Source organism: Emydura macquarii, unplaced genomic scaffold (genome assembly GCF_026122565.2).
Source record: "Emydura macquarii macquarii isolate MOO-44397 ecotype Brisbane River unplaced genomic scaffold, CSIRO-AGI_Emac_v2 contig_2897, whole genome shotgun sequence".
NCBI lineage: Eukaryota > Metazoa > Chordata > Testudines > Chelidae > Emydura > Emydura macquarii.
The window spans coordinates 59,125,401-59,148,273 of record NW_027133034.1 but is presented as its reverse complement, the minus strand read 5'-3'; the positions used below and the strand labels follow the sequence as shown (position 1 = coordinate 59,148,273).

The 22,873-nt window shown below is 37.2% G+C and overlaps 1 protein-coding gene across 3 annotated transcripts; it reads right to left on the bottom strand.

Moving 5' to 3' along the window:
- Nucleotides 1-1,298: 1,298 nt before the first annotated feature.
- Nucleotides 1,299-22,580, bottom strand: MIER3 (MIER family member 3). Of its 3 annotated transcripts, none has more exons than XM_067568798.1 (12): nt 22,360-22,580; nt 19,870-20,015; nt 17,756-17,890; nt 16,346-16,466; nt 15,366-15,451; nt 15,047-15,119; nt 12,463-12,614; nt 11,921-12,002; nt 7,114-7,208; nt 5,674-5,801; nt 5,362-5,507; nt 1,299-5,259 (listed from the first exon to the last, which is right to left on the bottom strand). In XM_067568798.1, the coding sequence occupies exons 2-12, from the start codon at nt 19,966-19,968 to the stop codon at nt 4,802-4,804; spliced, it is 1,575 nt and encodes a 524-aa protein (XP_067424899.1). In that variant the 5' UTR covers nt 19,969-20,015; nt 22,360-22,580; the 3' UTR covers nt 1,299-4,801. The 3 variants fall into 3 exon arrangements, with proteins under 3 accessions (XP_067424899.1, XP_067424898.1, XP_067424897.1); XM_067568797.1 differs by having other exon boundaries at nt 22,409-22,580; XM_067568796.1 differs by lacking the exon at nt 22,360-22,580 and having other exon boundaries at nt 19,870-20,056.
- Between the last annotated feature and the right edge of the window lie 293 nt (nt 22,581-22,873).

Below are 22,873 nucleotides of genomic sequence, written 5' to 3'. Positions count from 1 at the left end.
TGCAGGGCAAGGCCTGATCAGAAGCTAAACTGTGTGGTCTGATGAGTTCCCTTACTGCAAATGCAGTAGGGTCTGGTTTGGCATGCTGTGGGTGTGTATTGACAGAGAGCCACCAGACAGTCAGAGAAGCCGTTATGAACATGACCCTGAGAGGAAGCAGAGACAGAGCCCAGATCCCCAAAAGGTACTCTAGTTACCTAACTCTTAAGGCACCTATATCTATCATTTAGTATCACTGATGTTCTCAAAACCATTACTCCATTGCCACCTAGCGCCATAGGTGCCAATGTTTCTGCCAGTTGACTTTTACAAAGCTGCCTAAACCCTGATGCCATCCCACAGCTAATGAGCTGCTCAGAGCCTTAGCACGTGCTGAAGTCCCAGACTTGGGCTACCTAGGAAGCTTACCTGGCTTAATGCCTAAATCCAGATGAGGATGGGTGCCTGAGGATCCTGAATGGAGGGAGGCACCTCTCTCTCTGGCTTATCAGTGAGGCACACCAGGCTAAGTGCCTAAGCCATTCTCCTCTCCCTGCGCCTTTCCTCTGCTTTTCACTCTTGGCTACTGTAGGCTGCTCCCCACTGAGCTTGCTGCCTTCTGAGAATCCTTTTCTCAGGCACCTCGCTCTCCCCATGCATTGTGTGGGTAGCCTGGGGTTGAGGATTCTACAAGGCAGCAGGCTGCCAAGGGGTTAGGTGCGCCAATGCTGAGCATACCAACATTAAGTTTAGCAGCACAGTATTACTCCTAGATTTGATCATCTCATCAAGGATATAAAAAAACCTCAGTTGCAAATTAATGGCTCAAATACACTTGCTCCAGAGAAGGCATGATCTGAGCACAGGACTGGAAGATATACATTAAAAATTTTAAACTGGGTTCAACTCTCCTCCTGCGATATTGGGCAAGTCACTTTAGCTTTGCCTCAATTTCCATATACAATGGGGGATAGGATGCATTCCCATTCCCCACAGAGAGAAGGTAAAGGTTCTTAAAATGCACTGCCGTTGAGAAGTACTATTTTATTAATACTACTAATGAATACTCCAAAATGTGCTGTTCCTAAACCATGGTGTTTACAAGATGAATAGATAAAATAAAACCTGTAACTGACTGTGCCTTCCTGTTACAGTACATGCCCAAAGAATAACTTTTGCCTATGTAATATTAACAAGATCAGACATCGCCACCTATCAAAGTGAGTGTCCTGCATATCTTAAAACATTCACATATTGGGAGATATTCTAAGTGATAAATCATGTGTTGCAGATGCAGGAAAACAATTTTACAAAAGAAAAAAGGTTTCCAGACATTTATTTCTGGAACTGTACACCAGGTATTAAAGTACAACAAATACAAAATAATGCTCAAAAAAATCAGTGTTTATGTACAAATATTAAAACCAATGCAACAATAGCGACTTCCTCTTGAACATCTGATACTAAAACTTTGTTCCGATTGTCACTGATTTAGGTCATTATACACAGGGTGCTTATTTCAAACTGGGAAAGACTGGAATAACTGGCTGCGTAGGAGGGCTATAATCATACCTATAATATTTTAAACAATAATTGGTAATTGCCTCCTTTAAGTGAAAAACATTAAAAAAATAGTAAACTTGTCATTATTTTATAAATTGGTGTATTTAGTTTCCCCTTTGTAAATAATGTGCTTGTAACTCTGGGCAATAGTGTCCCTGTTGGTCAGTTCATCTATTAGTTTACATTCAAAGTTGAAATATTCACTAGAGACTTTGGTTAAATTATGTAGTATCACTATGTTCTACTGGATCTGAAGTTTTCACATATTTTTGACCCTCAGTTTTAAAAATTAAAAACAGGAAACAATTGCACAACTCATTGACCTAATTGTACACAATTTAGTATTCTGCAAACAGTATTGTACATCCTTCAAGTAAATTCAGCAGTGTGACCATGACAAGAGGAAAACTAAACGTTTAAAAATCTAGCATGAGAAGATGACATGACTAACAAAAGTAAAAGTATTGCTATAATCACAGCACCAGTTACACTTCTAAATGAATCAGCTATCCTCTTCAGATTCCCTGTACATAAAGGATACATTACCAACACTGCAATTGCCCATTATGGATTTTTGGTTTGTTCGTATGAAGAAAAAAAATGTGGCAAAGAACAAAGAATTCATCACAGTTTGTTACAAGAATTGTGCTTCACCATCCAAGAATCAAGGCAATATAATTTCTTCATATGGTTGCAATTCAGTTATCTTCATGCTGACCCTCAAAATGCAATTCTTTTAATAAACAGTAACAAGTTCTCCACTTAAATGTTTAAACTGAGAGAAAAATAGGTAAGTCCAGCTTTTAAAAGAAAAATTCAATAAATAGCTATTTTACAAGGATAAAGTCATAGTGGTACAAATTTATGAATGTCACAACAAGCATGCACAAAAATGTTACTATACACAAGTAGTCAGAAAATATCGAAATAGAGATCTAAAAAGCTATGCCAAATGTACATATTTACAAATCTTGCAAATTATTGCCTCATTTTAACAAGGAATTAAAAGTAAACGTTACCAGCTAGCTAGCCAAGAGGCTAAATAAGATTAGAATTTCAAAATCTATTAGACTAGCTGGAAATCATTTTTCTCTCCTACCATTTTCTGAATTTTGGTCAAAAGTATTTATTAAATAACTAAAGTGTCCATTCAACTTGCTGACAATCCAAACTTTAGACAAATCTCTGTCTATGTTAAGATCCCAGCAATGCATAGATAAACTGAATATATTACTGCATCAGCTAATGAGAATGGGCATGTTCATTTAAGTGCAACTGGTATAAGCATTCAGTCATCTCTGTGTAATGATTTTTATACAGACCAGCCACTGTAAACCCAGAGTTAAACTCGAATGTATAACAATGAAAGATTATGGCCAGTATTTTACAAACTCACATGAAGTGTGTTGATTCATAAACAAAAGAAACAAGGTACAAAGTTCAGCACAAAACACAGCAACAAGAAGCTGACAACTTGGCTAGAAAGGTCAGAGTACAACACAGGGCCAAGGCTACCCGTTATTTACTGTGTACTTATTAGAATTACATATTTCAGATGTTTCAGTTAAAAAATTGATAACAAATTATCACTATTTTTGTCCACTGTGCTAAACTAATTTTTATGGTAAATGTGCTATTGCGTAAACAGTTCAAAGCAATCTTCATTACAATGCTGTAAAGAAAACCCAGGAGTATGCTGCATCCAAAACTCAGGATGTCAATGCAGTTCACAGTATATATAATAAATACCCTCGTCCCTTTCAAATACTACCCAAAGTCTCTATTACTAAATTTCTCAGCATAACCTTGAAGCAATTACTACAAATATCACCAATGCAGTCCAACTTAAGTATTTAAAAAATGCAAGCAAGTTAGTGGCAATTAAATCTGTATTACAGACAGTGCAAACAAAAATTTCGGGGTGTGTGGGAAATTCTCTACTACAATTCAATTGTACTGAGCTAAACTTCAGAATTTTGTAAACAAAAATTAAACAAAAGCACAAACCTGAAAGCTGTATGCTCTGGAAGCATATCACATATCAATACTATGTTTTGTCTGAATCTGTAACACAACTTAAATAAGAAGGTGTTAAACAGAATCATTGATGGTCATCCAAAATTTCACTGGAATATTCACAAAAAAATTGATTGGAATGAACAATTATTTTGAGAATGAGATGCACTTGTACTTCTATCAATCCCCATCCGAAGTAAATATTGAAATGCCATTTTGAGACAATGACTTATCAAAAGAAATAAATATAATCCATGCTAAAGAAAGTTTTCAAATGTATACTTCAAGGTTGTACTGCACTATATAAAAATCTAGATAGTCCCTCAAATGAACTGCAGTGCTCCAAACAATTTAAGATGTGTCCCAAATGTAAACCATTTAGTGGTCAATCCTAAACCGTGCAGACTGTGGCTTTACACATCAGCTGCCTTAGAAAAAAGTTGGTACACAATAACTGGTGTTATCACATTACATTCTTCAAAGTTGTGGACAAAACCCCATCAGAATACAATATTTTAAAATGCATTTGTTTAGCCAATAAGTTTAAGTACACATAAACCTTCTGGCAGTGTAATTACTTCTGTGTAAGGTAGCCATGGCCTATAATTTTGTAACAGCATCGAAGTTGTATGTCTTCACACTTTGCTCAGACAGTCCCTTGTGCTAGCTTCCACCAAGATGAACTTGCTGTTTTGTAAACTGAAGTGCCCTAGTTTAGTATCACATGAGAGAAGTTCCATTAAAAAACATCCTTGTTTGTGCAGTTTAAATTAAAGACACCCATCCCTGCCTTTATAAAAAAAAATAAAATTAAAAAAAAAAATGCTACATTGAGCAGGAATCAGGATCTGTACCTGTAAACATTGTTATTTCACTGCATCTGTTACGGCAAAAGTAACTTAGACTAAAAAGCCACTCCAAATCAGTTCACAACTTCTGTGCTGGTTTTGAGATAGTGGCCTCTGTCTACAGGCTTTAAAAAAAAAATGAAGCAGAGCTTAAAGCTGCACCAGAGTTCTCTTAGTCCCAAACTCTGCCGAACATCATACGACATTTCCACATGTATGGATTGAAAAATGAAATTATTCTTGATAAATCAAGATATAGTTCTATACATACAAAGACATCACTGATGTCATAAAGTTCACACTTCCAGTGAAAGACTAAGCAAACCTGACAAGTTCCCATCAAGTTTACTGCTACTGCATAAAGTACCCACTGTTTTTGTAGTTCACCACTGGAATCATTCTGAGTGAAGGGCAGTATGTTGGTGTAGAGTGTGGGCACTGATGAAACCATTTGTCTCATTTGCAGATAGACTGCTGAAGTCAGCCACTGAGACAGCCATTTTGGCACTGGTAATATGATGTGTGTGGTTCTCAAAGTCCACACCCAAGTTATTTACAGAAACATCATTCATAAAGGATTCAGGGACTGCAATCCCCATCTTTAATCTCTTGGCAGGTCTCTCTGACTCTTCACTGCACATGTTCATTGGATTTAACTCCGAGTGATAAAATCCAGTCTCAAATAAATTAAAACAATCACTTTCACCATTACTAGGCAAGGTAAGCAACTCTTCTGTTACAACAGGCACATGATTAACTGGTGCTCGGGGTACGCTGTCCAGAGGAGAAAAGGCATCTTCCAAGCAGTTCACATCTGTAGAGTGGCAGCCTGTAGCTACACTATTGGTCAATGCTGAAAAAAATGAACATGCAATTTAAATAATCTATTTTCTTGAGGTACAGTTACAGCAGAAAACTCTCTTTTAAACTTCAAGATTGATTTTTCTTGATTTACCTGTCAAGTCATTGGCAGTGATAGAGTTCAGAATGCTTAGCTGTTGATCAGGAATGGGCTCTGTTCTGCTGTTAGAAGTTAAGGCTGAAGAATGTACTGCTCCACCAAGGGCTTCTGCTTCATCTACCAACCGATCCATATAGTCCCTAGAAAGATATTCTTCCATTAGAAACAGGTGTGTGACTAGGAGATGGATTTTATTTCCTTAATCCAACCTCACTGCAACATTTTCACTACACTAATAAAGTTGGGAAAAACTCCAGATGTGGAACTGACAACAGAAATGATGTATTCCAAGCACTTTGTACTTACGTGACCCCTGGATGATGGTTATATCTCTTCTTTCCAAACCTTGTTTGCTGAGCAAAATAATCATAACGTTCTGATTTCTTCCACATGTAGTAGAATGCTACACATTCAGCAACGGTTCTAGTTCTCACCTAGAATGGGACAGGAATAATTGACATTGTTTAAAAAAAAAAAATTTTAACGGGGGGGAGAGGATGGGGGAGGTTTGTAGTCATCTTCATCTTCCCCATACTCCTGCATTCTCTTTAGTTACATCATGCCCATAGCAAGAGCAAGCCATTTTGATTGAGATTCTTTTAATACAAAATTTGGAAATTGTACTTACTTTATATCCACTCAAAAAAGCAGTTTAATTTCATCAGCTATTGAAAATCTGATCCCCCCCCCCCCCCCCCTAAAGTTTTATATTGAGACTGAGTGTTCAGGACAGAAATTAATATCTCAATATAAGGTTATAACTCTGCATATTTTGACATTTCATAAATTCTTTAATTAAGAGAAAAGGGAGAAAAACTAAGAGCAGTATGAAGAGTAATAGCCTAAATAGGAAAATAAGTAAGGTATTAGGGAAACATTCCTTTTTGTAAGGTTAGTCAGTGGAGACTGCCAAGGCTCCAACAATGTTTGTGCAAAAATAGACTATTAAAAACTGAAGTAGTCATGAGAGCCGGTCTATGAACCAGAAGATCCATTTTATCCCTGTTATCCATGAATCTACATGCACTGTGCAATTTGAGGCTTCAAATACACTTGTTTCCCTTGTACAAAGGCGGGTCAGTTTCTGAGAGTACCAATCCTTAAATCTATCTAGGTTCTTATTCCATGTGTTATTTTTCCCCAGCCCCCCAATACAAAAGCTTCTATTCTTCCATTTGAGGAGTGGATAGCTCTCCTTGCTGAGGCAGTCCACATCACCACTCCTTAATTAGCCAGAAGAATTACTGTTGAATTACAATTGCACAATACTCCACTTCCTTGCTAAGACCTTAGTGACTGAGTCCAGTGTGGCTGAAGAACTCCAAGCCCTTGGGGGCTATTGGAGATTAGGCTAATTAAGATACATATTTTTTTATTTTTCCTGGTTTAGACTCAGAATGAATCCAGGGTAGCACAGAGCACCCCCACTAAACCAGGTGGAGCAATGAGTATAACACGACAAAATTAGATAATAAATACATAACTGAAAGCAACATGAATACAAGATTATTTCAGAGATTAATAGGTTGACTGATCTTGTAAATGTTGATTGTTCAATGATGTTTATGGTAAAGTTAGCATTCAAATGACAAGTCAGCTATAATACATTTCTTATTTCACTCTAGACACTACTTCTGATAAATTGGTTACTTTTACAGATTTTAAGTGACTAAACTACCATTCTCCCATCCAATTTAATTACCTAATAATATACCTTATTTTTCTGTATGAGATGAAATAATTTACCTTATTTTTCTGTATGAGATGAAAATCTTTCCCGTAAATCAGAAGTGCATGTTCAAAGTTTCTGCATTCTTCTTCTGTCCATGCTGTCATCTCTTCTAAATGATTTCCACAATAACACAACAGCACTTATTTTCAGATAATTTTCCATCAGATACTGAGTTAAACATTTTTACTGATAAAATTCATGAAAATCCAAATGTATTTTGAAAAGCAACAGCTAAATTCTTTACAATTTATGACTTATTGGTAATACACAGACATCTAATTAAAATGTAACACTCTTGTTTAGAAAACTGACAAACTGCTATATACCTTGATATATCTTGACTTTTTAGCAAAGCTTTTGATATGGTCTCCCACAGTATTCTTATTAACAAGTTGAAGTATGGGTTGGATGATTGGACTATAAAATGAATAGAGAGCTGGCTAGATCATCGGGCTCAACGGGTAGGGATCAATGGCTCCATGTCTAGCTCGCAGCCGGTCACAAGCAGAGTGCCCCAGGGGTCGGTTTTGTTCAACATCTTCATTAATGATCTGGAGGATGGGGTAGATTGCAGATGACACTAAGCTAGGGGGAGTGGTAAATGCCCTGGAAGGTAGGGATCAGATACAGAGTGACCTAGACAAATTAAGAGGATTGGGCCAAAAGAAATCTGATGAAGTTCAACAAGGACAAGTGAAGAGTCCTCCACTTAGGATGGAAGAATCCCATGCACAGCTATATACTGAGGACCAACGAGCTAGACAGCAGTTCTGCAGAAAAGGACTTGGGATTACAGTGGATAAGAAGCTGGATATGAGTCTGCAGTGTGCCCTGATTGCCAAGAAGGCTAATAGCATATTGGGCTGCATTAGTAGGAGCATTGCCAGCAGATCGAGGGAAGTGATTATTCCCTTCTATTTGGCATTGGTGAGGCCACATTTGGAGTATTGTGTCCAGTTTTGGGCCCCCCCACTACAAAAAGGATGTGGACAAGTTGGAGAGAGTCCAGTGGAGGGCAACAAAAATGATTAGGGGCTGGAGCACAAGACTTATGAGGAGAGACTGAAGGAACTAGGCTTGTTTAGTCTGCAAAAGAGAAGAATGAGGGGGGATTTTATAGCAGCCTTTAACTACCTGAATGGGGGTTTCAGGGAGGATGGAGCTAGGCTATTCTCAATGGTAGCAGATGACAGAATAAGGAGCAATGGTCTCAAGTTGCAGTGGGGGAGGTCTAGGTTGGATATTAGGAAAAAGTTTTTCACTAGGGGGGTGGTGAAGCACTGGAATGGGTTACCTAGGGAGGTGGTGGAATCTCCATCTTAAGAGGGTTTTAAGCTGCAGCTTGACAAAGTCCTGGCTGGGATGATTTAGCTGAGGTTAGTCCTGCTTTGAGCAGGGGGTTGGACTAGATGACCTCCTGAGGTCCCTTCCAACCCTAATATTCTATGATTTTCTATTCTATATCCCACCTAAGTATCTGAACCACAGAGCCAAAAGTTATATGGGAGGCTTTTGCTAGCTCCTGCATTTCTTGCAAAAAAACCCAAAACAATTCAGCGTCTAACTCCAGGAGGGCGTTCCAAGCAGAGAGAGGTGCCTAACTACCTGAGAGGAGTGGGGTGTAGGCCACACCCCTCTCCTTGGCATTTCCTATTGGCTAGTTTAGGTGGCTTCCTATTCAGTGTGCTGGCTTTTGTGGATCCCATTCTTAGCCACCTAATTCTCCCCATTCATTGTATAGGAAGCCTGGGCACCTAACCTGGGGCTGTGGATTCCAGTGGATGGCAAGATGCTTAAATATTATGTGTTGCAATGCCTAAGTTCCTTTGTGGATCTGGGACCACATGGTGAAAATATCACCAGCATGTGAAGTACAATATTTTTATGCACTGCTTTCAAAAGTGTCTACTCTTGCAGGGAATACAAAGAACAACACACCCTGGAAAATAGGCAAAGGAGAAACTGATTTTCCATACATTTAATTTTGTAAAAAACTTGTAGTTCTTTAATTTATATTGTTACCAATTTGTTAATGTTCATTTTTAACACACACACTCACATTCAGAGGAAAAACCTGTTTTCCAGGGGGTTTCAAATCTTTCTGAGGTTTCTCTATTGTGCTCCTCAATCTAAGCACTATACGCTCAAACTTTTTATACGGATCGCTTTAGCCTCAACTACCTTGGCTTTTTCAATGTTTGATATTATTGTTACTTAGTTTTCTTTTCAACAGTAATAAAATTGTGTATTAAACACTAATTTAGTAACGCACACCAGTGCCCATCACCAAATTCCTGCGTTCTCACCTCCATTCTCCCGCAGACCAAATCACTGTATAATAGGAGACATTCCCTGTTATGGCATAATTTGTTTTGATTTTGCTTGACACTGAAATATACTGAAAGAGGATAGATGTATTTGCCTCATCAAAGAACAAGACAGTAGCAGGCAGAAACAAATATCTGTACATTTATTATGAGGTAGGCTCGGTTATAATAGTAATTATTTCTTATTTTAAACGGACTTTTTGTATCATGAAGTTATACATTTAAACAAAAGCCTTTCAGTTTACAGCAGAATAAATGATCTCTCTTTGACAAAACAAGAAATCCCTATTAAGTGAAATCATAAGTTAGTCAAAAACTTGACCAATCAATGAACTCTAACACTGTGCCTTGCAGCTTACCAAACCAGGATTCTGGCAGCACAATGTGTAGATTCCAGGAGTGGAGGCATTCCCCTGAGAATGTTCTCACTGCCACCTGTCATTGAAACTTTGCCAGCAAGCACAATACAGTGGATGGAAATTCCCATGATAGGACCCTGGGAGAGTTCCATGGACTGAACACTTTCCTCTAATCTCAAACTGCTGCAATGAAGCGTAACTTTCTTACTATGCAGCATCTTTTTACATTTATTGGGTTTTAGTCTTACTTTGCAAAGCCCCACTGAAATCCAGGCTGCAAGCATTCCCATTAATGGGAGTTTATGCAGAAACAATATACACTACAGTGAAAATACTCATTACACACAATGCTTTAATCACATGATGTAACAACAACCATTTTACCCTTACCACACTCTACATATTTCTCACATTATGCTTACTATATAAAAAGTCTCACTGAAATAAGTGATGTGGGGGGAACTCCCCACACTAGCCAGGTGGGCCCAATCAATTAATTAGGCGGTAAGGGGGGGGGAGATTTGGGCTGAAGGCATTTAATTAAGGACATGCTCACCTGTGCAGGAACAGGCAGGGCCTATATAAAGCCAGGTAGCTGGCTACTGAGGGAAACTACCACTGAAATAGGACAGTTGCTCCTTAGATAGAGGGAGATGTGTTTGGGGGTTGTTACAATCACTCCTGAGTGAAGGGAGTTAGAGGCTGCCAAATCCAGACAGGATAGGAGCCAATGATGTACAAAGAAATGGAGGGAAACAGCAGCAAGAGAGAAGCCTGCACAGGAACTGTGACTGCTTGTTATAGGGTGTGTGGGCTGGAACCCAGTGTAGAGGGGGGGCCTGGCAAGGCCCTTGGAAGTGCCAGCCGGACACCAGGTCTGGGAATGCTGTGAATTCCCTGGAAAGGGAAGACTTTAGTGACCTGGCCAGAGGGCCAAGCCACAGAAGGAAGCTGCAGACACAGGAGTGAGTGGGGCAGCAAAGCAGGACAAGACTGCAGGGAGAGCACAAGATGGCAGAGCTAATCCCTAGGATGGCCAGCAGTAGACTCCACTCACGGTGAGTCAATGCCTTGACAGATGGAATAATTGTTAATTTCAAATGATACAGTGCACAATACATAGTAAGGGCAAATAAAATTAATGGGACTACAAACATGGCAAATTACAAGATTAGGCACTAATGCTGTAACATGGTAAGGATATCCTATTTGCTAGTGTAATCAAAATGGTATTTTGAAATTGTTCAAAAGCCTTAGCTGACTTCAGGGATTACATCCTGAAGTTTGTTTTGTGGCATAGCAAAAACATCCTCATCTGAAACTCTAAGCAAAAAGGACTGCTTATACTGGATCTCTTAAACATGAAGTCACTTTCACTTAATTTTTTTCTGCTTTTCCACAGCCTGCTTCAGGGCTCAACCCTGCATGGTATTGAGTACTTTCAATGTCTTCTTTTTAAGTCAATGGCAGTTGAAGGAGACTAGTAACATACAAAAGATGTTTCTGCAACATCAAGCCTTTAGTTTGTCTTGCTTTCATATGTGCACAGGGTGAAGGGAACAGGAGTGAAAGACTAACCCCTCTTATCTGTATGGAGCAGCGATACTAACTTTTAAGGACAGCATAGAGGCTGGGGACAAGTAAGAGGTGGAAATTAGTTTGTGGAAAACAGAAACAGACCTATACTACTACATTGAACAGTTATCCTGTGCTGATGCAATACATTCTGGGAACAGCACAGGGAAGGGTGGGGCTGCATCAGAGCCAGGTATGATCTCCTGATTCTGAAGCAGCCATGGTATGAGTTAGAGCAAACTACAGGCTGCTCTAACTTAAAATTGCTGGCTCTGATCTCAGTAGCACTGTAAACTGGATGAGAAATGCTGTACAGAAGCACAGTGTTGCTTTGCTCCACCACCTCTCTACCTCCATCAGAGTAGGGAAGAGTGAAACTGTTGGTGTAAGCGCTGGCTCTGCCAGTTTTATTCAGGCTGTGAACTCCTCCAGCAGAAATTCTCAACTGGCCAGCTACAGTCACGTTACATCCACTTTGTTCCATTCAGGTGTTGAAAAGGGTAATACTGAGGGCTGAGAATCTAGTCCCAGTATTTCCTACAATTTCAGAAATCTCTTACCTTGCGATGCCTTTCCATTTGAGCAATACCTCTCAATTGCTTCTTTTATGTTATGGTTACATTTGAGGAGTTCATAGAGTGCCTATGAGATTAAGGAAATATTTTTGTTTAAAGTGAGTTATTTAAAGTTTGCACCTATGCAGTTTAAGGTATTGTCAGTGATCAAATCTCATATCAGCAAATTAACTATATAAAATGAAAATTTCATAAATAAAAAACAATTTAAACCAAGTTACATAGTTTTTGTGAAACCTTACTTTGAGTGGTGTAAGTGGGTATCTAAAGCTGGATGTGAGTTATACTAGAACTGTTTAAGAACATGACAATAATATATGCATATTGTAGCTCACATTATTATAACCCCAATCCTTATTCATATGCTTAAAATTAAGTATATGTTTAAGTACTAGCAGGAACAGGGCCTTACTTTGCACTTCCTGGGACTAAAAAATTTGATTGTGTACCTTTTGTACATAAGCACAAAGAGAACAGGCACTAATTTACAGGCAATACGTCTCAAATAGATAGGCTATCAAACATACTTGTTCGTTGTCCCGTGTATGTATTCCTTCAGGAATTCTTCCAATTGTTTTTTCATTTCCAGTTCTTAAAGAGGTCTCAAAAAGGTACTCTTTAACCTTATTCTCTGAAATCACCTCAGGTCTCCAAAGTAACTGATCTTCATTTTCATACACTGTTAAGAGGAAAAATCCATTGAGATACAAATAAGGTAGGGTGTGTGTGTATGTAAGCACCTATCCTGGTGTGTTTGATATTGTAGAACAAATATTAAATGATGTAAACTCATATAGCCCCACTGACTTTATTTACACTAGCTAAGGAGCTGGCACATATTTCTTACAACTAGGATGAAAGAAATCAGCAGCTTTCCCAAAAACACAAACAAGAAAGTAGCTAGAGGTAATCAAATCAAACATGCTGCCAACACCTTGTCACATGCACAAATACCAGTCCTCATCACACCCCTCCTTCTCCATAAACATCACAGAAGAGGTACATGTTGCACAGTGCCACAAAGGTGAACAGATTCAGGCTATAGGGGAACAAGGAGGGAAGGGACTGAATTCTAAGGATAAGGACTTGTCACAAAAAAATCTAATAGCAGTTAGAGAATTCAAGTCAAGAACTGTGTGCACATTACATAAAGTTGGCTGTTTCACAAACTAGTACATATAGTCACATCTTTGTGTGCTTAGAGTTGCATATAATCCTTGAAAACAGGAAAAAAAATAAACCAATAAATGAACAGTAAATATGAATTCTAGCACTAACATTTTTATTCCTCAGTCAGTTCAAACACTTTCCATGCTGGAAGAAAGCAGGTGGCTAAACAGTCATTGTCTTTTTAAAAAAAAAAAAAAAAAAAAAAAAACTTGCCACTATGTATTAGCGGGGCTGATCTAGCTAGTATGGGGATTTCTGGCTCAAGCACTCTCCAGCTATTAGCGTAAAGGACTGTGCACTTGCATCTCTTATGTCAAATCACATTGGAAAAATCTAAATATGCAATTAAACGGCTTTTATAAAGATCTACTACATATATCCAAAAACATACGACATGCCTTGAACATTATCATTGGAAGCAAACATTCATTAAAATTTAAATCCCAGTTTGCTTGCTATTAAAATATTTAATGTTATGAACAGACATTTTTAACATTACATTTAACCTTTCATACAGTCTGCAGACAATGGAAAATAAGAGATCTGATCCAAGGCAGTCAAAGGAATCAAAGGCTGGTATAGTCCAAGACAGTGAGGAGGATTTGCACCTCCTACAATAAAGGAGGCAGGATGATAAAAATTTTGTCACCTCAAAAGATGCTGGTACTGCCCAATAGAGGATGCTTTCACAACAGTAACAAGACTGAATTTAGGGCAGTTCCAGCGAACACAAAGCCCACGCCACCAGAATTCCCCCTGCTTTTGTCACTGTTACCAAGATCATAATGTGTTTTCATGTACTTTTAATTTCCAAAATGAAATCTTAGGAAAGGTCAGGTATTACAAAAAAATCATAAGACTACTATATTACAATTGTATAAATTTCTCAGCTGCTCACCCCACACCCTGTCCTTCAGGCTTTCCAGATGTTTTTTCTTTAATAACCAAACTACTTAGCACTATATTCAATGTTTTAAGAAAACTGTATATCCCTATTATTGTATTTAACTTTAAATAGTTAGTCTAGAAAGGAAATGGGAATAAAAATGAAGTTACAGACAAATGGCATAATGGAATCTGAAACGACATCAAAAGCACTCCACAGGCTTAACATGTTATACTAGATTTGTTTTCTGATAGAATTTTAGTGGTAGAACAGGTAACTTAAAACAATTTTGAAAGTTTACAGAAAAAAATACCATCCATTTATGGATACACTCCATAATCAGTTCCTGGATTTCCTGATGTATCCAGAAGAGAGGAAGTTTCAGTTTTAATATTTCTTTTCTGAATTTTGTAGCTGTTTCTGCCCCAACTTTCTGGATAGTAAAGGTATTCAAGGATACCAGATAAAAATGGATTTATTCAGTTTAGATGAGATCTTCCTACTGAAACTAATTTTACCTTAATTTTAGATAGGGACAGAATCATGCAACAAATAGAATAAAGAAACACTTTTTATATAATCACAGGATTTTTCTCTTTCTAAACTACTTAGGCCAGTAAAAGGAAGTTATTTAGAACAAAGGTTGCTGCTTAATGTTTTTCTGCAGCAGTTTTATATTCCACAAAGCTATGCCAGCCTAAAAACAATATAATCTCTGATAATGATAAGTGTCTAACCTTTCTAAAAAGAGCAGCAAAAATGCTCTTACTGAAGGTCTTGAAAGTAACTGAATAATAGTTCTCATGGTCAATTGCAGTTTTGATTTTGAGCTATTCTGTTGTTGAGTTTAGATCCTTCTGGTTTTTCTTATTTCTCATTTTCTATGAGAATTTTATACCCAAAGTTATTCATTGGAATGAAATATAACGAGATAATTTAGTTGTACTGTTTTGTCAATTTCACCTTACTATTCACTTCTGAACTCAATTTTAACCTGATTAAGTAATGGTTAATATTTTTATTTAACTAAGTGGAAGTAAAACAGAAGAACTTACCCTTTTCATCGTCACTATGCTTGCCCAGGTAAGGTGGAATTTCAGCCTGATACTGTAAACCAACCATTATTTCCTGAAGATTTGAAACACAAAACACACCCTTTAACTTTACATTCAAAGACATCTGAGCATTAAAAATGTCATTAACAAGATGCATCTGATTCCAGGCTTAAAGCACTGTCTCAGATTAAAAAAAGTCTGAAATAAAAACAAATTGCAGGAAAAGTCTGCTGAATTTATTATATATATATAATATAAGTAATTATATTACTTATATATTATAAGTATTATATAAATAAGTAATTACTTTAGGCATTACCTTCCTCAAATCTTCAGATGAATTACCAGTGTCTGCCTCAACATCTTCACCATCCGATTCCTTATCACCATCATACGTAGTGTTTGCTTAATGTGCATAAAAAATTTTACTTAGCAGTATTTTACAGTTTGCACATAGAACTACATGATTGCATCTGTTTTGCTTTACTTTATAACAACTAAAATGAGCATCTGCTTTCATTTAGATACATTGGTCAATAGCTGTTCTTAACAATTTACTTTTCTGTGAAACTGTAGCATAAAAGTCAAACAGTAGAAGGTACTAGTTTTAAATATGTAATATGCATTTATCACTGCAACTGAGACCATTAGAAATGGATAGCTGTCTACTGAAGGAAAAAATCATTCTTATGTTAATTTGTCGCAAAGACACTGCAACTATAGAAAAAGTCTGAAACAGCAACAAAGATACTAGTACTACAATTTAATCCCCAGGTAACCATAGGGAAGTAATCTTGAAGGCAATTGTTCTCTCCACAGTCCATTTAAAATTGTTGTTCAGCTGTTTCAGGGACTTTAAAATATGGAGCTAAACAAACATGTATCAATTTGGGAAGAAGTAGGAGAGATGTAGTAGACACATGAAATAATGATGAAAAGTAGATGAAAAAGGAAGTTAATTGTGCACTCCTCTTCACCCTGCCTGTAAACAAGGCAAAGAGGGCACTCAAAATAAGCCAATTTCATAATTGGGTATTTGTCAAGAAATTAATCCACTATATTTTTTCTATGATTACAATTCCTTTAAAAAATTCATATTCTATAGTTGAATTACCAGTAATGTCAACACAAATCTTATCCATTTAAAACATTCTGCAAAGTGCCTATTTTTCTCAACTCCCAGTGAAATCAATAGTGTCAGCACCTCACAGGACGGGCATTAGTTTTGTAACTAGACAATCTTTCTATATATACAGAGCTTAGACTGTTTGGGGACTACAGTAGCATTAGTTTTCCTACATCTTAAGGGTCGAGGAAAGAAGTCTGTAGCTTCATGTGAAGTAACTGAGGGTGTCAAGTCATCAGCAGAAGACTGTGTTTCTTCATCATCACCTGACAAGAGGTCTTTAGCTATTTCCTCCTGTATCAATAAAAAAAGAAAATCAAAGAATTAGTACTAAGCATAAATTGATAAGCCTTTGGAATAAGCAAGTTAGAGATTACTAGCATATACATTATCTAACATTCTACCAAAATGATATTCTATTCTCCTATACTCTCCTAAAACTTAAACACACAAAATCAGAATCATATTCCTAAGATTTTTGAAGTATAGAATTCAAGAGTATAAAAATGTGTTTTTGTGGGTGATGCACTTTTGAAATATCAGAAGAAATATAACCCTCATTCCAGAGTTGAATATGCTGAGGTTCTTCATCCTCCCATCCCATTGAAACCCCTGGGAGGGTTGTTTGGTTTTGAGGGGCAGAGGGGAATCTCCACACAGAGATCCCCCACGTTAGCTTGGTGGGAGGGAATTGCCCCCAGTGGAGAAGCCCACTGGAGATTGCCCCCAAACCTGAAGAAGCACAGTAATCTCTCAAGGTCCTGTGGCTCTGCAACAGCTTCTCCCCCTCCCTCCCGGCCTTGAACTTTCCCCTAGTCCCTAGCATCACAGCCCCACTGAAGCTGCACTACCAGGAACTAAAGGAAGAGCTGCATGTGGATATGCACTAGGTAACAATCCAGACTTTTTGTAGTCCTAGAAGAACACTGAAATGTGCAGCCTAATGGGACTCTAATGCACACAGCAGTCAACTTAAAAGTTCAGAACTGGGAAAACCATCTTCAAGAGTCACAATTTAAAATGTTGAAGTTTCAGGTTTTACATTAGTGGCATAATGCAGCCTGTCTCTGTGTGTATGAAAGTTTTTCTCTCTCACCTACCACAAGTCTAATGCTTCTCGTATCCAGTTGAAAGGAAAGCTCCAAAGTATTCAGGAGCAAGTTTTCAAATTAATTATGTACCCACAGAAGGGGGTGGATGAGGGGATGTGTGTGTGTGTGTGTGTGAGGCCATAAATATTAATCCCCAGCTTCACACACACTACTGAAAGTTCCAAATTTAACTTTTTTTTTTAAAAGTGGTATTTAACTAAAGTCTTCAACATTACAAATGACTCCAACTGGTTCTACTTTCTTTTATACTCATGCAGCTTCAATGAAGTTGTCATTTACAAGTATAGTGTAAGTAAAATCCAGGTCAGATTCTCAACATCCATGAAGAAGAGTGACAATTTTCAAAACGCTAGTGTGGATACTTTGCATTCAGAGTAAAGTGTCTATTTCTTTTGTAATATCAAAAGAAAGACACGGATCACATAGATTCCTAGTTTTAAACTTAAATTCAGAGAAAAATGTTTGACTTACTTTGTCCAGAGTCATATCTGGCAGTTCATCTGCAAGTTCACTTGGGGAACTATCTGCACTGGAACCTGCTATAACTGGAATTGTAGGTTCATAGCCATAGAAAGCCAGTAAATCTTCTAAAGGCATGCTTCCTTCCTAATATAAGAAAAATTATAAATACTCAACACTTGTCAAACACTTCATAATATTGTTCAGGCATAAAGGGACAAGATGAATTTTGAAAGAAATAGTTTAATGGTGAAGTGAAAAGGATTATAATTGTCCAATTCCAAAAAGAATACTGTCGTTTTTTAAGGAAAAAAAAAAACTGTTGGATAAGTAATTAAAATTTTTAAAACACATGGCTGAATTTTGCTCCATCACATATTGAGGCACATTCAAAATCTGTTTGAAATACACAAGAGAAGCCTTAAAAGTAAGTAGTAATTGAATATAAAACATTTCTAACTGCTTGACCCAGTGTAAAGTATGACTGATTAACTAAAATTTATTTCTTTACAATACCAGATATTAAAAAAATAAATATGAAATAGTGAAGCAGGAAGCAAGCAACCAGATTATCAATGTGAAGACATACACTGTTGCAAGATGTTATAATCATAGCTGCAGTCAGACACAAAAAGCAGGCGCAAGATTTTCACAGCAATTGTTAGTTTTTGCTTTGCCCCACTCCCAAAAATACTCCCCAGTTTTTTTTGTTTTGGGGAGGAAGGAGAAGATCGGGAGGCTGACAAAGAGGGTAAGCTGTGGAAGGAGTGGGGAGGGCAACTACATACCAGCAGATTTTGATCATCCTGTGTTGTTACATATCAGATTGTATTTCCTATTGCAATTAATAACATGGCAACTCCCATGCATTATTCAGTTGCCTGATTCATATCAATGGAGATAAAAATATTTCCAGGTATTTATAAATATTATTTTAAAATTCTTGTTGAACTCATTCTGATTAAATGATATTTTTTCCCCGTAGTCATCTAAGGCCCCAGCAAAGACTTCTCACAATGAACAAAGTTAACTACATGCTTAAATCTTTGCAGGATTGTGACCTAAATCATTTATTGGCAATTATTCCCTCATCCAAAATAGTAGTGAATAGGTCATTTTGTGGAGTAATAGTTTATCAAGTGTAGTTTTTAAAACCATATTACTTCTGATTTACAATTGCATGTATGACACCTACAACAAAAACGGGTAATTTCTAAAGGGTAGAGGCGGTGGTGTAGAAGCCTACCAATGTGCAATGTTGTCCCACATCTAGCAAATACATATTTACACTAGTAAATATGCACAGCCAATTTTAGATGTGGTGTTAGCAGGTGCATCTCCATGGAAATCTCTGGACCAAATTCTGCAGCTATGTGAATGGTGCTATAAGCAGCTCAAACAGCAGTATAACTAGCATCAATTTGGCATTCAGTGAGGGTGCAGAATGGGTGACAGATATAAGGATGAAGATGGGGTGTAACAGGAAAAGCAACTAACAAGAGTATAAAATAAAGCAGGAGGGGCCAAGTTATTTTGCACATCCACAGAATGGCAAACTGATGCAAGCTAAACTCACTCACTTCCATTTTTTGACTCAGAACCACCATTAAATTAGCCCACCATACTTAAACAAGGCTATGGAAAAAAGTAATTGACTGTAAGAATGAAATCCAGGCCCTGATAAAATAGTTTGCTATGCTTTAATCAATACTCCAATTTGAAGTGAAGCTAGTCCTATTAAATATTGTATGTGATGTATGTTTAATATATTTCCACTTAATAAAAACAAGAACTGATATAGTGGTATCAGATACTATAAACACAAGATAAACTTTTTCCATGGGTGAGTAATTTCTCTTCCAGAGCAAAAGCACTACTGTCAGATTAATTAGAAGGGAAGTACTTTTACACAGCACTGACATCTTTGGAACTGACTGAGTCCTGTGGTAATGCCAACTTCACTGAAGATGCATCCCTATATATCCAATAGCTGAATTTGACTATTGTTTCAATGGAATTTTCTTAAACAACAAAAATGAAAGACGGTAGAATGGCCTCTGTACTTACAATTACATTGTACTTATTTTAGTATGTGTAGGAAAACAAGGTAAAAGCCACTCTCCTACCTTTTCTAAATCTTCAATTTCAGAGCTGAAGTTTTTGCCCTCCTCCATCATTTCCTCCTCTTCAAGAGTTCTCTCATCATCATAGTCATGCACCAACATTTCAGCAGTAGGGTCAAAATCATGATCCTCAGAAGATAAAGAGCCAACTACAAGAAAAACAATTTGAATAACTTTACCAGCATTCAAAACCATACTATAATCAAAATAAGATTGTGTATATTCTTTTAAATGAAAGCTCAATACTCTCTGGATGTAGAGTAAGGAACAAGTTTTCAGGTGACTTTACTGGCCTCCATTTTTGCACCTGTAAAGTGTAGGTGCAATTTTGTGTTCTGCAATTTGAGCCACTTGGAGATATAAGTAGATTGTGTTGAAAGTGATTCAAAATAGTTCAATTACAGAAAATCTAGCCCTAACTACACATTTTACTGTGTATAAGATGAGAATGAGATACTTAAAAAACATGTCCAAATGAGCGTTACAATGTAAAATATAGTTTTGACACAAGGTTTTAGATTTGATGTTGCAACTAGAAGCAGAATGTCACTTGTGCAGCTTGATTTTGACCAGAGTCTAGCATATCTTTTTATTGTTAGAACAGCCAGCACAGCATCAAAGCTTTGAGCACCTATGTCAGAAGAACTTAGTCTCATGAATGAAATTGTTCATTAAATTTCATTGCATTCTATGTAGTTTATTCAGAATGGAGGAACAAACTCCCATAGAATTTTAATTGTCAAAAGATACAGGAAAGATACAGAACAAGACCAAAAACCTGACTACATTCACTTATTAATCTCTTTGGCCTATCATGCAAGTGGCAACTAGGTAGCCCAACAGAAATTTCTGTTGTTTAAGTGGCTATCTATAAATAGTTATTTTTTTACAATATGTTGCTTTACATTTTCTAATTTAAGTATATTTTTATGACTGTATTAGAAAGGATGCCATTAGATTTAAAACAGTTTAAAAAACAAGTATGCTACATTACAAGACTATATTCAACATCAGATTACTGAAACAAAGAACAACTATTCACTATTCTGTTTATTACTGCATTATTTTAGCTTGGGAACGCAGCCTAGCTAGTTGCACTTTTGTTTCCTTTCAGTTTCACTTTAAAGTTCCTTTGCACTAGTATTATGTTGCAATTTTTAGATTGCAGAAAGTGCTCAAAAATTGTTTAACAACTATTTCTATATGAGGTTTTGATTTTACATTTCATGAAAACATCCATATTGTTCCTAGGTTTCGTTAAAAACACACCTTACTTTTAGGTTTCAAAGGGACACTCATATAATACCAATTTTTAAAGATCATTCCCTTTATTACTAGCGCAAGATTTTTCAAGTATTTAATTTCTTGTTCACTTTCTAGATTTAAACATTTTTCAACATTATTTTCCTTATCCAGAAATAAAACAAACACTCTATTTTCTAGTTCACTAGAACAATATTCTTTGAGTGCACAACACTGAAGAGAAACATTTCAAACAAAAAATTGTTCCTTTTACATTTAAAAAAAGCATCCGCTAAAATTTGACAATTCATGTTAGGTCTCAATCTACTGAGCCTAAAAAGAGTTGACAATATCTTTTTAATTACAATAACTACATTTACATGTTGAGTTTTTAGTTACATGTTCAGGCATTGAAGAAAGCTTCTAAAGAATTATTCAGACAACTGTTAAATAATAATTTCAAATATAAGATGCTGTACATTATATATTCTGAAAACTATACTTGCCAATTGCTGTACTGTTTTTATATTGTATAACTAAAGTGTTTCATTTATAGCCTTTAAACAAAAAAAAACCATTTACTTAACTAACTTGGAATATTCACCAATGGACTTTACATAATTTAGTTAAAATGCAGTCTAATTTAATTGACTGCTTTTTGATATCCAAGATAAATTACTATTTGAACTCATAGGGAGAAGGATTGTTCAGGAACAAAAGCAAAATAAGGTTCCAATCCTAAAACTACTTATGCATGAATTTAATATTACAGATGAGCAATCTTACTGAAGTCAGTGGGATTAGCTGCATGTTTAAGTTAAATGTGTACAAATTTTTGCAGGAGTGGGGCCTTAAATGTGGGACAAATATTAATCCTTAATAAAGTTGAGAAACTCAGTGATAACTGAAAAGCATTTGAAACTTAATAACTAGTAACACAACTTTTAGGAACCTGTAGTTAAGAGATATAAGTGAAACAGGCACTCTCTTAGTAAAAATATGTAGACTTAAGAAGTTGACTTCCAAAAGTTTTAAAAAAACCTTAGTTTTCACTCCCTTCTACAAGGATAAATTAGTGGGCAATTAATGAGGTGAGGGTGTGGATTTGGTTAGAGAATTGCTCTACACCACACTCCATGTGTTGTTAGCAGGCAGCAAACTGGCTACATGGAACTGCAACACGTAAAGTAAACTAAGTAGAAAAAGTTTGTAGTGCATCTTTGACAGAAGTGCCTGTAACCCAGCCCGTACCAAACGCTTCCCGCTGCTGGGACCACAGAAGGAAGTAAACAGGACAAACCTGGGCTCGAACTTCCAAAGGAAGCCTGGAATATAAAGCAGAAAGAGGCAGAGATGTTAGATGGATGCGCTGCAAATGGATGTCAGGGAAGGAATCCTACAGCTAGAATAACAGGTAGGTTTCTCAATCATCTCAAGTTCCCTGTCTCCCTGCATCGCTCTCTGTGAAGGAGTCTCTCTCTATCCTCCCCCCTCTATCTCCTGCCTCTCCCCATCCCCCGAGGGTAGACGCCCCATTTCTCCCTCTCAGCGCTTTTCTCCCGTCCCCTCCGCCCCAGGTCCTACCCCTCCAGCCCAATCCCCTTTTGCCCCCCATCCTCTCGCTTGGTGTGCCTCCTCCGCCACATCGCCTCTCTCCCCCGCCCCGTCTCCCGAGAGCCGCGGAGAAGGAGCCACGTCCAGCCACAGCAGCTCCCCCAGCCCGGCCCGGAGGTGACAGGGGCAGGGTGTGACGGAGGGAGCCCGA

Coding starts and splice junctions, on each gene's coding strand:
- MIER3 (XM_067568798.1), bottom strand. CDS start 19,968: ATGTTGGTGCATGACTATGATGATGAGAGAACTCTTGAAGAGGAGGAA. Junction 17,891..19,869: donor AAATTGAAGATTTAGAAAAG/GTAGGAGAGTGG, acceptor TTCTTATATTAG/GAAGGAAGCATGCCTTTAGA. Junction 7,209..11,920: donor AAATGGAAAGGCATCGCAAG/GTAAGAGATTTC, acceptor GAAATCATTTAG/AAGAGATGACAGCATGGACA.